The following is a 15,318-nucleotide window of genomic DNA, read 5'->3' on the forward strand; positions in this document are numbered from 1 at the left end:
TTAGTCATCTGAAAATTTTACTCAGCATTCATTCACACTTGGAAAGTTCCAGTAATATAGCAAGAAGCAGAACAGACTAACAGTTGCTTACAATGTATGTATTTACATTCAAATGGAATTAATTTGTACATCAATATTTTAAAATAAATTAAATGTACTTATCCAAAGTCTGATTCAAGGTATATTGTAAGCATATATAAAATACAAATAAAGTCTTCAAAACTAAGATTCTTCAGATAAAACCAATTTTCAATCATTTAAAGGTAAGTTAGCTCTAATGTAGAAATGTAAACATCAGATACTGTGATAAATATCTGAAGGAATAACAGCTTTGTCATAAAGTGCTGGCATAAGCTATCAGCTTTATTTTTCAGATGCTAAAAAATAGTGATAAGTTCAATTCAGAACATTTTGGAAGAATTTTAAATTACAACAACTTTTTAAACATTCTTTTTTACCTTTATCTACACAGCTTTTTGGCATTTTCTTCTTTATCTTAAGTGAACTTTAACTTCTACATATCTATCAAATAATTTGCGTTTTTAACTTACCCAGTTCAAACTGGAGTCAATGATGGTGGAAAAAAAGTATCAAAAGGTCAGGTAAGATTCCAACTGGGAAATGCCAAGGACTTTGAAAAGTAAAGGTGCAAAGTACCTGAGCACAATCCAACAGCTGCCTCCTGCATTGTAATCCTGTAATTATATATCCAATCAGTACCACTGAGAAAAGCTCTGAAAATGAGAATTAATACACAGAGGAGAGTCAGGGTGGTTCACTCACCCGAAGCTATCAGAGTTGTGTCTCTGCTGAACAAATCTGTTACTTCATTTCACATGAAATAAAGCTTTGGAGTTCTTCTGACAAACACAACGTGAAGTTTTACATGCCTTACACCTCAGTCTGCTTTCTGCTTGTCAGTGTGAGCACCACCCCAAAACAAGTCCTGAATCCCCTCATGTATTATAGTGACTCTTACACTGAGATCTGTTTGAGAAAAACCTGTTCTTTCCTTGTGTGAAGAAAGATAAAACACAACCTTTTACCACTCATCAGCTTCACCTCTCAGTCATATTCCAAACTGCCAATCTGCCCAACTGCTGACAAATCCACAGGCACGCTTGAAAAAGAGTATCAGATTGTGGTATTTTATTACAGAAAAAAAAAATCCAATTCAAAGACAATTAAATTTAAGCTTTGAGGAGTGGAAAATCCCAAAATATTTTAAAGTGGCATTTACTTTCAAAATATCTGTAAGAGTTTTAATAAAAAGCCCAAAAAGGCTTCCAGCTTTTGTTATGATTAAAGGGCTTATGTTAACAGTTTCAGGCTGCTAAGGCACAACTGGCATTTGGTCTAAGACGAAACTGGACACAGGCATTATTACCTCAGAGCCAGGAACAAGTGAAAGTGGAAGGCACAGAACTTTAAAAAAATACCACTAACCAAACCAATTTTAAAGGCTTAAAATAATTATTAGGTAGTTTGTCTTTAATACTAAATGCAATCCATTTCTCAGAGCAGGCATGAAGCTGAGTAACTGTGGGCAACAATAACTGACAGCAAGATGCACTTCTACATTAGAGGGGCACAGAGAAAAGTTGTTAATTTTAATTTCACAGGCAAAAATGGTCATTTTCAGTTTACTCAGTTTTACTACTTTTAACTAGAGGCTTTGGGGCTTGTTTGTGTGGGGTTTGTTGGTGTGGGGTTTGTTGGGGGCAATTGTTTTGGGGATTTTTTTTTAAAGTAAGGAAAATCAAGACATGTAGATTATACTATTTCAGAGGTTTGATAAAAGCAAACCACCAAGTTGAAATATTCACATCAGCATAGCAACCTCATCTTCAAATGCACTTTATAGTAGGAAGCTAAGGACCACAAGGACTGACAATCTACCTGTTTTCTATGCCACGTGTTGCAGAGATCCAAAGCAGCATAACCACACAGAATATGCATAGTAATGCCCAAGTGGACCAGATCTATAAGGCAGAACTACTAGTGATCCTAAAGGGAAAACAGGTTTCCAAATTACCCCAACAGATGTACCATGGTCCCAAAACATACCAAATTTAGCCTCTAATTTAAACTGGTAGCAAGGAACTCCAGTAAACCAGCAAGATTCAGATTCCCTTCTTCCCTTCCCAATTTCTTACTAAGGGGTAGTCCTATGAGCATGCATGTGTTCAACTACTCTTTGGCAAAGGCTATGTTTAAACTCATTTGCAGGTATCAGTTTGTTCACTCTAGCATCATCTTTTGACTAGAACTTGAAAAGTGCAAAAATATTTAATTATATCTTCTTAAAAAAAATAATTCATTTTATTGGCGCAACAACTCCAATCCCTCAGGAGTTAAATCCACTGCCAGCAATGGACAGAAAAGGAGACACCAGCATAAAAGAATCAAAGTGCATTTCCAGTGTGCCAATGCTGCATGACTTGGCAAGCCAGAACCCTTTTTTCACCACTGGAACAGATTATGCTGAGTTCGTTCCATGCAAAGTCTGTATTCCACACTAACACACCAAGTCTGTCATGAACTCCTGGGGATATTGCAATGAATCATCGAAGCGGAAGCGTTTGGAGAGCGTGCTGCTGTCCTCTGGAATGTTCTCCTTGTCCTCCTTGTCGCTGCAGCTGCCATTGCAGCTGGATTTTACACTCCTCTCTTCTGAGCACTTGGTTGTGTGTCCTGGCAGCTGAGAGGAGCAGCAGATTTCCTCAGGGCTGTATGGGAGCGTGAGCTCCCCTTGCTGCAACCACCAGTGGGAGAGACAGTCGGCGGCAGTGGGTCTGTCCCTGCGGGAGGAGAAAGGGAAAGGGGCTTCAGTTAATGTTTAACCCACATTAAAGAACTAAAATAGCTCTGATGCTACAAATCATAAGCAAAACTGGCACTGAAGAGTCAATATTGGTGTGTTTTCAGCCCTACCTCAGCTGCTACAAAAGACAGTTCAGTATTGGCTACATGCATCTAAATTTAGTTGATGGATTACCCTAAAGCTTTCATCAGAAGCAGGAACATAGTCCCTGGAATGTTTTCAGCATGGTCCCCTGGGATGTTTGCAGCATGGTATACATTAATGAGCACTTGCTTTGCTTTTAAAGTCATATGTTTTATACAGACCATAAATAGTGAGGCTCATGGATATTCAGTCATTATGCTTTTCAAGGATAGCCAAGTTAACAGGATGTCATCAACTCTGACATTTCCTAGTGTTTCACTCTTGCAGTTCATGGGCATAAACCTTTTCAAAATGTAAATCCTACCAAACATACCAGACTTAGAAAATCGCTCCTCTGGGTAACCTAACACAGCACTACTGCAAGTTATAACTGTATTCTGCATTGTTAACTTGCACAGAACTTGCCAGAAAACTGGTTCCAAGGCAATAGAGCCTGCTACTTGTCCCTAAGCCCACCAGAAGATGGAATATTTTTCATTCAGAAAAATGTAACTCTTTTGAGGATATAATGAAGACTCTTGAGATGCCCAGAAGAAAGCCAGTAGTAATTGTGACAGAATGTCAAATATCCCACAGGTCCACACAAAGAGTTATCAAAGCAGGTTCTTCATCTTTGATTCTTTTTTCTAAGTGCTCCACAAACATGAAAGACAAGACTCCCTAATGACACTGGGGTTTTGGGAATTATTTCAGATCTGGACAAATGCTGTATGTGAGATTTTAAGGCAGGAAGGGGTCTTCGGACATGACTTTCTATGGGGTCCTTATTGTCTCAGAGCAGCCACTTTCCAGGAATCCCCTCCTATTGTCTCCTCCTATCCAAGAGCCCCTCTCAGCCAAGCAGGGCCACTCCTGCCTGCTGGAAGCTCTCTGAAGGGGACAAGGATTCCTGTCTCACCACAGGTGACAATATCTAGCACTGCAATCAATAATAATACCTGACCAGCTCCCTTCTCAAAGTTCAGCTACTTTTCAAGCTCTGAATTAGAGTCTGAACTCCTGAAGAATGCAGAGTTAAGGGAGTGTGCTTAACTCCAAAATAATTTTCACTTTGGATTGAGAACATTTTAGAAGACTGAACAAGGCAAAATACAGCCAAGTATAAATATATAATAACGGACGTATTTATGTAAATAGATAAAGGTAAGTCAGGAAACAAGAAAGCACTGCAAAAAGGTTGCATTGCCTTTTCAAACTACAATAATTATAGTAAATAATGTCTGTCTATACTCTTTCTAGAGTATGCTTGAATAAAATCCATTCAAAACCTGTCATCTGAAAGAAAATATAAAGAAACTCAAACCAAAAAAAACTCAAAGAACAAGCCTGACTAATAATATTATCCATAAAAATAATAAAAATAATATCTGACAATTTCAGCCAGACATTGAATTCAAGATTCTTCTCACACATTATGGAAAAGCATAAACCTGCACTTTTTAACATCCAGTTAAAAATACCAATGCATTGTGAAATATCCATTTGATCTTATTAGTGAGATTAAGAACATAAATTAACATTCACTTTTTCTAGGAGCTCCACAAATTCAGGATTCTTAGAGGAGTGTGCTACTTACTCTGGATTTTTTATGAGAAGTTTCTGAATGAAGTCTTTTGCAGGCTGTGAAACTGATGAAAACGTTTCTTCTGAATAATCCACGTTAACTTGAGATATATTAAGGTAAGTTTCTTGGACATCAGCTCCCACAAATGGAGATTCTTGTGTCAGCAGCATGTATGAGATGACACCGATGTTCCTGAGGTAAGAACAGATTGTATAAACCTACTAGAGAATCTAAACACTACACCTTGCATGTATTTACTGTGCTGCAGACCAAACTTCCTGACATATCCCACACTCAGAAGTACAGCAAACATGGTACACCTCAGTTTTATGTGATTCAAGCATGACTGCACATACACACACCATGAAAGATATGTGTGTATGTATCTCAATGAAGGGATTTTTGCAAACTGTTTAAGTTCAATATACCCTTTTCTTCCTACTAAGATTGATAGGAGAAGGAAATATCACTTTTACACAGCCCACTCTTGGGACATATGGCATTTCTGGATGAAAGAGCTGCAAAAAAGACAGACATTCTAATCTGAATGCACATAAACCACATCTTTCACTGCAATTCTGGCTGACAGAGCAAAGACTTTAAATCAACCTCTGTGTACATTTGACATCCAAGTTGCGTTACAATCTCCTCTAGCTGAGATGTTTCTCCCAAGAACATGAACATTAGTACCACAGATCATGCAATCTATTATAATATAAATCTAAAGATGGCTTCTTGATGCATAATAAAACATTTTTAGATAGATCATTCTGATAGATCAGAGTTTAGTACTCATTACAGTGTGAAAACAGGCACCTGCTGTGTTTGTCATTGTGAACAGAGCATCAATAGGGGGGTTTTTTGTGTCTTCCCACAAAAGCAGGCAAGTAATATGTGATTAAAAACATTAATTAACAGACTTAGTTACTATTACAAGTTGAGGATTTAAAAGTTGCCAATTGCTCCTCTGAACAGTGAATTTTAATTAAAATGCTGAAGAATGTATGTTTTAAAAGAACCATTTCAAAGCTAGTCTTGAACATAGCTCATAAAATTAAGAAGCCACAAAAAAGTTGTGGGTCAGTTCACAGTACTCATCATTTTTTTATGATTCTTTCTGCAGATATTTCTCTAAAAATAAGAATTAGGAAGTTTACATCCTTCTTATAATTTGTATAAAAAATATTTAACAGTGTAAAAGTGGGGAGGGAAGTGTCCTAGAGTAGCTACTATCCAAAGCATGTCACCCAGGAGGATGTAATAGCTAAAATATGCTATCCAGCCACTGTTGTTATTGCAATACAACAGAACAAACACCTATCCTTCAGGCTCAGAAGCCACCTGCATTCCCCACTAAGTGGGCAACAGACCCATAAACTCCTGTGTAAGCCCTGAGTTATATCCCGAGTTATATCCTTCCCCTTCCATCAGCCCTCCCTCTTTCAGCCAGCCCACCAGCAGAAGGGGATCCTTGGAAGCCAGATGAAACTCCATCAGGCCCTTAAGTTGTTAAGGGGTCCCACCAAACCTCAGCCAAATGAAGATAAAACCTACCACATGTCTGTAGCTGTGGTTATAGGCTCATAGTTCAAGATTTCTGGAGCTAAAGAGACAGGGAGAAGAAAAATGCTTTAAGAAATATCTTATTCAAATGGCCTTGAATCATACACTACATTTCTGGCATTCTTTTGCCAACCATTATTATGAGACTCAAGATGTAGTTTCAATAATTAGGTTTATTATTTCCAAGCCACAAGGATAGCAAAAAGTTATTTCTGTTTGCCTAGACACGGATGTTTACTTGCTTCACACCAAAGTGGCACAGCATGGCCTGAAGTTTATCCAAGTCTCAAGATGTGTTCTAAACAGATGCAGGCACATAAATCTTTCCCCTAGGAGGTTCCAAATTATACAACTTTTTAAGGGGAATGCATGAACCCTTCAGCATGTTAGAACTGCAAAACAAGATGACCAAGCCAGTTTTAGGATCAGTGCCTGTTAGCATAGGCTAGGTAACAAGTTATTGACTGCAGAATGAAGTGCTCTTAACACTGAGTGTTGGCAAGTCATGAAGCGAACTTGTCCCTCAGAGAGGGCCAAGTGTTAACAGCAATCCTTCCCTTTCCAAGGAGTATTTTAATCTCGTTCAATCCTCATACTGAATAACATTCAAGATGTTACATTAATTCAAAGAACACTTCTTTGTGCATGCTAATGCTGTATTTCAATTCTAATGAGAACAATTTAACAGCCTGTAGCACAGCAAATACTACAGTATAAAACTGAGAGGTGCACTTAATTGATACAATTCGGGATTTTTTTGGAGCAAACATTTGTTGACTGCTCTTTAAAAACAGCAGCTCAAAACATGTTGCCTTGTCCTGTGACGTTCTTTATCAGCCTGTCAGCTGCTAAGTGTGCTACATGAATGTCCCTGTTTTCTCAAAAGCCCTGAGGTGGTGTGAAGCAGCCCTTCCATACCGAGATATTCTGTGGTTCCCATGATATGCCGCAGCTCAGTGGAGTTCTCCAGCTTCCGGGACATCCCAAAATCTACAATTTTGACATCACCAAGAGGATTGACGCTGCTCAGCAAAATATTTTGAGGCTGGAATTGAAAATATTGCATTCCTAATTAATAAAATACAATCTGAAAAAAAAAGTCCAGTGTACTAAACGACACTTCAGCTTCTGTTATGCAATACTCATTGCTAAATGTTGTTCAAAAATATTTAATCTCCATCCTTTTAATCACATTTTAATACCATTTAATCTCCTTTTCCTCTTCATCTTTTTTATGTATTTAACAAATTACTTTGATGAACATAGTAAATTGAAGAGAAAGTGCTAAGACAAAGCCTGCTGCAGCCTCACCTTCAAATCAAGATGAACAATATTGTTTTCATGCAAGCAGCAAAGTCCTTCAAGTATCTGCCTGATCAGCCTTACGATATCCCTTTCACAAATTCTGTCATCCAGATCTGGGACACACAAGTCAAATATTTCTCCTCCAGCAGCACTGCAACACATTGAAGAACACCTATGTATTAGGTTTGAATTTTGAAGTTTCCGTGAGGAAAAATGTTTTCAATAACACCTATTTATCAAAAATGTATCTGTAATATCAGAGAGCTGGGAATACTTTTATTACACACCTATGCTAAAACACTTAATATGAACACTTAGAAAAGGGGAAAAAAATCTGATGATGCTTTTTCCTTCCTTATAGCCTGAAACAGCAGCTGAGACAGCAAAAAGCACTTTGACTGGCAACCTCATAATGCTCTGGTCCCCTCAAGCAAGGGGGAAGATGCCTCCCAGAAATCGAGTTCTATCATCAGTCCCTAATCAAAGAAACCTTTCTTTTCCAGTCAAATCTAAAATTTCTTCCATGAGACCAGTTCATGAATAATTCAGAGCAGTGTAAGCAGCATGGAAGTATCTGTGTTCCTGTGGTTTATGAGTTATTCCTACACTTGGCTGCAGTGTCAGCTGTCTCCTTTCAGGCTGGGTCTGAGATCATTGCTCTGAGTGCCTGAAGTCTCTCTCAAGGATGAAACTCAAAACTACAGATTCCCCAACACTACAGATCACTGAGCCTAAACTTCATTGCTAACCAAGTGAGAGTCTATTAAGAAGTCAGATAATGGACAACAGGAACGAACACAGCCACAAACCTGCTGAGGTTACATGAGGTGCAAAGTGAACCTCCCCTAGGTGACTTGATGGCAACATGGACATGAAGGGAAGGGCAGAGGATGCCATGGATTTCAACTGGCTCCCAGAGTGTTATTCCTGTACTCAAGTTACATTATGGTCTGCATGGGTGGGCACCCAAGTGGGTAAAGAGCTAAAAGCTCTGAAAAAAGGGATTTGGAAAAAAAAAAAAAAAAAAAAAAAAAAAAAAAAAGCCTTAGAACAACAAATAATATGTATGGGGTCATCTAGCTCCAGGGGAAAAAAATAAAAAGCTTTTTAAGATAGAACCTAGCTGAATTCTTTCAATTTTTTCCAAAGAATATATCATGGTGTAAGGAGACCACCATTAGCAGCACTTCAAATACTCTGTACATGAATCTTAAAGCTTAGAAAGAGTTACTTTTGCTCCTTACATTCCACACGGAAGTTTACAGATACAACAAATAAAATAGATAATTCAAATTCAATTCCCAAATTAAACTTATTTTTCAAAGTTAATAAGAAGCTTTGGGGACATGTGTAAAAACTATGGGAATTTTTTAGGAAATGGCTCCAGAAATCAGTTTTAAAACAACAAAACCACTGAATTTAGGAGCTCAAAATAAGGAAAGTAATTAAGTCTTCAGTCACCAAAAAAAAGTGAAGTGCTAACTTGAAGCTCACAGGCATGGATGTGCTCAACCTCTGTGAAATCTGTGTACTTAGTATCAGTGACTTTTTTGTGTGTGTGTGTGAGATTTAAGTTGCATCAAGACACTCAGGACCTTCTGTGGTATTCCAAGAACATTATTTCCAGTCAGCCTGCCTGAAACATCCTTAAAGGAAAAAATATCAAGTAATTTATAATGAAAGATTAGCATAATGTATACAGAGTACTGTTGCAATTCTTCTGGGCATTCAGCCAACGCATAAAAAATTAACATATTAATTATTAATATTTCATTATTAATATATTGAAAGACTACAAACATGTGATGAAGGCATACTCACTACTCCAACACCAAGATGATTTCATTGGCTGTTTCATAGACTTCATGGAGATTAACTATGCGAGGGTTGGATTTCATTAATTCAAGGACAGCAATTTCATGCAGAATCTCTGCTTTGCAGTCTTGACCTCTTCTCCTTTTCTTTAAAAATTTGGCTGCATACTCTTGGCCCGTGGATTTAGCTACACATTTTCTAACCACAGCACATCTTCCTCTACAAAACAAAAGGGAAAACATTGAGAGGCAGGAAATCAAAAGTGCATAAATTAACATTAAAAATAAGAAGACGTATTAAATAATTGGAAACAAACAAAAAAAGTATTGGGAAATGCGATTGGCCTGTTCTTACACTGTTTCCTGGACATTCACTTGCAGGCACTGTAGAAGGATACTAAGCTAGGTGAAGCTCTGGTGAGACCCAGTAAAATTCCCTTTACAGAGCCTAGCTAAACATTAAATCAGAGTATCAGGTTACAGGGGCATTCTCGCTGTTAGGTCACAGAATAATTCGGTTGGAAAGGACTTCTGGAGGTCTCTAAAAACCTTCTGCTTAAAGCAGGGCCAGCCATGAGGTCTTACAAGGTTGTTCAGGGTTGGCAAGACATTAGAAAAGCCTCAACCTCATTCCAACACCTACAGGACAACAACAAACAAAGCAAACTCCTGTGAAATGCAGAGAATGCACAGGGAAGACAAAGCACATTTAAATGCACGGGTGGGGCAGGAGGTTTTCAGTGAAAAAAAATTTAGTCATAAAGAGAATTTCCTTCCACAAACCATGCAGTACTGCTACAAAAATCCCAGGTATCTGCAAAATGTTTCAAAACATCTTAATAGAAAAGCAACCACTACTTAGCATTCTCTTCCTCAATTACAGTTAGACAAAGTGTGCTGCTTTATTTCCTAGCCAATTGTTTAGGTATGGAAACAAAACCATATTTAGGCAAAGAGATGTTTTTAGAAGAAAACTACATACTGTAGTTAAAAACACCAAGCTGATCTTTAAAAAAAATTAGATGGAAAAAAATGCAGCTTTTTTAAGCCAAGTTATAAACTCCTGAAAAACCCAGTTTTATAACCACTGATATTGTATTCCCAGAAATGCCTGGTTGCATACATGCAAAGTGCTTTCAAATGGTGCAAGAAACCTTATTTACAAAAAAAACCAACTTGAAAGGCTGCAGTGAACTGTGAGTAGAGTTCTAGAAACAGTATCAAGCTATGTGCAAAGTGCCCAATCTACATTTATCTCTTAAAAAAAAAAGCCTGTCCCACCTCTATTTTTTGTTACCATAGCATAGTAAGAACAAACGAACTGAAACAGCTCAGCACGAGCTGTCTGAGCTGTGCTCTTTAAAGCTTCTTTAGTACAAAATACCACACTGCCTTGCAGGCTTTGCCTTTTTTCTGGTGCAAAAATCCCAGTGCTTAAAAGGAGTACTTCCTTTTTTAAAAAAAGTATTTTTTGAAAAAATCTAGACTTCAGTATTTAATTAAAACAGGGATGAGCACCTCACGCAAAAAATCAATTTTGATTTGCAAATAACTGTACAAAAGTGCCTGAATTATTAGATATTTTAAAGATGACTGAATCATACTGCTAAGATAAAAATAAATTCAACAAAACAGGCCTTCTGTCATCACTTATTTCAACATCAATTCGTTGCAGGTTTTCACTATCCCTCCGTGAAAGCACTAAACTTCAGAGGTGAAAGTTATTTAGTCTGATGCAAGCACACTCTTCACCCTGAGCAGCTATCTGTAAGCCTGGAACAGCCACGTTCTTCCCCAATTGTGAGCCCAGCCTATTACTGCAGAGCATTTGAAGTTCCTGAGCTCAATTTCATAACATACCAAAGTTGAAAACACTACCCCCCTCCAGCTTAAATTCTCTTTTTAGCATCTCATCAAACTTGCCAGCCATGAAAGAGTCCCTAAAATCAACAAAGGGGAACCAGTTTAGTTTCATGAGAACAGCAAGATCTTCCCCAGTACTTCTGGCACCTCTTCCTTGTGGCTGCTGTGGGCTGAACAGCTTTGAAGGGTCAGTGATATTTCCAGATTTGAGATGTAAGAATTTCCACTTGTTTGTTAGTAGGGTGCCAATTAAGGCAAAAATCAGGACCAAAAGTAAGGCAAAGCAGCCTTTTGGAGCAGTGGCAATTGCGGCAGAAACACATCGGAAGCGCTGCGCTGACGCAAGCGGAGCAGTTCCCACTCCCTGCCTGTGTAACCAACCCCCCTCACAGCCCAGCTCTACCAGAAAAAACTGATTTCAGGATGTTTTCGTATTTCAGAAACCACAGAAATGCAACTACTTCAAAAGAAACCAAGCCAGGCACACACCAGGGACAGAACTACTTAACCCACTAACAGAGCCTCACCTGCCAGCTTGGTGAGTCAGTGTCTTAAATACCAAAGGACCCAACAGATAAGGGTGTGGGAGAAAGAAATGGGGCTTGGGAAGCTTAAGCAGAGAACAAGGGAACTATTTACCACATAATCTCAGCAGGAAAAAGAAAATTGCAAGTGAAAATTAAAGCATATTGAATCCTTTAGAGAGCTTACAAAGAAGAGAGGGCTTTTACATCACTTAAAAAGCATTTATACACATAAAACCATGAAAAAATACACATGTACTTAGGCCAGGAGAAACCAAAAATGTGTTTGTAAAACAGAGTTCTGCTTCCATTTTCTTTGCATTTTGGCACTTATTTTGTTAAGCCCGGTTTTGCATGCACAGAAAAAAATTAAAAACTCTGTTCTGGAATTCGCACAAAATCTACACTTTTGTTTGCTTTAGGCATGATCTCACAAGTATGTAGAGTTGGAAAATCCAGCGTTGGAACAATACCTGAGTTCTAGAGGGTGCTGCATATAAACTGCTTCTGTAGAGCTTAGAATTCAAAAGCAGAGCTGACAAAAGTTAAGAAAAGAAGAAAGTTATGGGCTGCAACGTGCACATCTATAAAAGCCTTCCAGATAAAGCACATGCTAGAAAAACAGAAAAAAAACCCCAAGAGAACAAAGAAGGCTGAAGATCTCGGAGAGCACATGCAAAGGAGCATCTCTGCTGACAGAACGAGCTGCAGGTGCAAAGGATCCTTATGCAGCACAGCAAGGCACAGCTGTGAGACTGACCCTGCACACTTCTGTTCAGGAAGTCACCATCACAGCATCATGTTTGCTTTACACCCAATTCACTGAGTGCTTTCAAGGTATCAATTAATAATTCACAGATTATTGTGATTTCAAGACACACATTCGCTTGTATGTCTGAAGCACTGTCATAAATACCAAGGGTTTGGGTGCTTTGTTATTTCCTAATTTACTGCTGCAAACAAGAGCAGGGGAAGCAGGCTGCAGAACTGCTCTGAAACAGCAGATTGATTGAAAGTCAGGCTAACTGCTTGAGGTTGGGAAGGGGACAGAAAAGGTCTTTGTTTTCTGGACGTCAGAAAACTCACCCGAACACCTGGAACCACCAACTCAAAATGCTCATTCTTTGTCTTACAGTATCACCCTATGTCATGCCTTGTTTAGGCCATGGCCCTGGAATCTGTGTGGGCTAGGCAGGCAAAGGAGGCTAATCCCAAACCTACCTGCCTATGAAAACCCTCCAGATCTCTCTGACATGGAAAAAAGGCTGGCAGCTTATGCCTCACTGCCCCTTTCCCTGAAGAACCCACTGTGATGCAAAGAAGAGGACAGGGAAGGAGAGGGACTTACTTCGTTCTCCATCTGCCGCCATAAAGGTTTGCTTCACTGTACAGAGAATTTTCTTGCAGCAGAAATTCCTCTTGCCCAAATAAAATAAACAGGAATAATCTTACCTTCCTAGCTCTTTTGATTCAAGCACATAGAAATTGTGGAAGTTCTCTGTCTTGATTGGTGTGTGCAGAGATGTGGCCAGCAAGCCAGAAAGGTTTTTATTCTCCAGCTTTCTCCTCGACATTGTCAGGAGCAGGGCTCTCTCTCCTACCAGCCACCTGCTGAAGCAAAACAATTCAGAGTTTTGGAAAATCCATAGTTACAGCACAGGAAAATAAGACAAATATTATGAGTTTAGGGCTATAAAACTAGATCGGCCAGAACTTTGTTCAGCAGCAGCCTGGAAACAACACATTTAATCACTGTAAAAATAGAACCTGAAAGGAATACTAATCAAAACATGCTAATTTAATTATGTAAACACTCGAGATAAACTGGGGGTTTTTTCCTCCCTGAAGCACATCCATAAGATACTAGGGATAAGCTCCAGTTCTAATAAAAATGCTAAAAGCTACTTAACTATTAATGAGATGTACTTTTTTTTAATCTTTCTGAAACTCTTCTCTGGATTCTGGGTAAGTTCCACACTTCCTTAAAGTTTACACTTTTAACAGAAATTCGTTCCTGGGGGAATTTACCAAAACTCCTTCCTGTTTGTTAACTGCAACATCAGGAACAGGCAACAACAGGACAAAGTGGGGCTCTTTTCCCAGTGGGAATATTCACATTTGTTATTAGGCTCACTCATAGTTACTCTAAGTTTCCTTTTTAAGGCTGAGTTAATTGTCAGTGAGAAGCATGAATAGACAAGGTCCTCTTTGCAAGTTCAGATCATTCAGAATCAAATTATGTAGTAATCCTGATTAAATTACCTTAATAAACCAGTAGAACAGCACATTATGAAGATACACCCACCCACATCATTTCTACTACAGAAAAAAAAAAAAAAAGGCAACAAAACCAAACCAAATAAAAATACTGGGGTTTGGTATTCACATTTATAGCCCTGAAGCATCCCTTCAGGTGAAATGCAAAAGCAAGGCAGAAAAAGGTTACTGAAGGATACCAGAAGTAGCAATTGATGAGAGCAGAGTTACCTTTATCAATGAAAGGAAAAAAAAATAAGGCAGATTACAATTCAGAGACAGCTTAGCAAACTCACAAAAATACACTTGCAGTTTCAACGAAAGACATACCCTGTCAGACACTTCTGGGGGAGCACTCGAACTAGTTATGATCCAAATGTAACCCTGTACCCATCCAGCATTGTTCACATTCCCATGTGGGATGGAACATGGATATTCATGCTACAACTATTTTGGATTCAAATCATTGTACATAATTTAGCAGGAAAAAGATCCAAACTACATAGTTTAAAAATATCCTCAAAGTATCATCTGACATGCAGGAAATAGCTTCTTTAAGAAATTATGAAAAGGCCACAATACAATCTAATACTCAAGTCTTTGACTCACTCCATAACAAGCAAGCATTCCTTCTCCCCCAATTATATGACAGTTCACCATTTAAGAGGACTACCTTGATGTCTGAAATTTTACATGAGTCCCCTCAGGGCTGTGCTCACTCGATAACTTTAACTCCTGAACTGTATCTTCTTCCTACTGTACTTCAGCAGAAAACCAACTGTGTTCGATAACTGGCCGCATTAATTAAGAGCTTACCATTATCAAGTTTATTACCATTATCGAGCTCATTATGCAAGCTTTCATTTCACATGATCGTTTGTAAAGAGCAATTATTACTGAGAACTTCACGTTTCCTTGGCGCTGTTTCTCTGGTAAGACGCCACATCTCCTTTTTTTAAGCTCAGTGTCATAAAGAACAGAGAAGAACACATATCCACAGCAAGCAGAAACCCACCAAGAGGCACGTTATCTACTCAGGAGGATGACATTCAACTAGCTATGGGGAGAAAAAGGCTTCCCACTAAACTAGGGAAGTTTAATCGGGGGAAAAAAGTCAGCTCCTTTAACGTTTTCCAAAGACGTCGAGTCCCTGGTCGGACCAGGAAGGTGTCTGGCAGGGAGCGAGCACGGAGGGCGGCAGCGGCCGGGCGGGCCCCGGCCCGCTCCCCGCGGGACAGCCCCGACTCCCCTCACCGGCAGCCCCGCGCTGCCGCCGGCGCCACCCGGCACCGGCCCGGGAGGCAGCGCGGCGCTTCCACCGCGCCCAGCCAGCAGCACACCACAGCAGCCCCGCGGCCGGCACACTCCCCGCCCGCTCCCTCGACCGGGCACACTCACCGCCGGCCGCCGCCCGCGGTCCCTCAGAGCTCCGCCGCCCCGCTCTCGCCGCCTCTCGGCGTT

The 15,318-nt window shown here is 39.4% G+C and overlaps 1 protein-coding gene across 3 annotated transcripts; it reads right to left on the reverse strand.

The window, feature by feature from the left end:
* Nucleotides 1-1,127: 1,127 nt before the first annotated feature.
* On the reverse strand, nt 1,128-15,318 carry STK17B (serine/threonine kinase 17b). Of its 3 annotated transcripts, none has more exons than XM_066322558.1 (8): nt 15,256-15,318; nt 13,054-13,209; nt 9,222-9,434; nt 7,407-7,551; nt 7,014-7,140; nt 6,087-6,135; nt 4,545-4,724; nt 1,128-2,801 (listed from the first exon to the last, which is right to left on the reverse strand). In XM_066322558.1, exons 2-8 carry the CDS (start codon nt 13,173-13,175, stop codon nt 2,519-2,521), a joined length of 1,119 nt encoding a protein of 372 aa, XP_066178655.1. In that variant the 5' UTR covers nt 13,176-13,209; nt 15,256-15,318; the 3' UTR covers nt 1,128-2,518. The 3 variants fall into 3 exon arrangements, with proteins under 3 accessions (XP_066178655.1, XP_066178656.1, XP_066178657.1); XM_066322559.1 differs by having other exon boundaries at nt 13,054-13,212; XM_066322560.1 differs by lacking the exons at nt 13,054-13,209; nt 15,256-15,318 and adding an exon at nt 12,075-12,220.

This window comes from Sylvia atricapilla, chromosome 7 (genome assembly GCF_009819655.1).
Source record: "Sylvia atricapilla isolate bSylAtr1 chromosome 7, bSylAtr1.pri, whole genome shotgun sequence".
Lineage (NCBI taxonomy): Eukaryota > Metazoa > Chordata > Aves > Passeriformes > Sylviidae > Sylvia > Sylvia atricapilla.

What these genes read in the sequence shown, in the direction of transcription:
- STK17B (XM_066322558.1), bottom strand. Translation starts at nt 13,175, where the DNA reads ATGTCGAGGAGAAAGCTGGAGAATAAAAACCTTTCTGGCTTGCTGGCC. An exon ending in GGGAACCACAGAATATCTCG is followed by an intron (nt 6,136 to 7,013) that starts GTATGGAAGGGC and finishes CTGTCTCTTTAG; the next exon opens with CTCCAGAAATCTTGAACTAT. An exon ending in CTTCTCATAAAAAATCCAGA is followed by an intron (nt 2,802 to 4,544) that starts GTAAGTAGCACA and finishes CTCCTCCCGCAG; the next exon opens with GGACAGACCCACTGCCGCCG.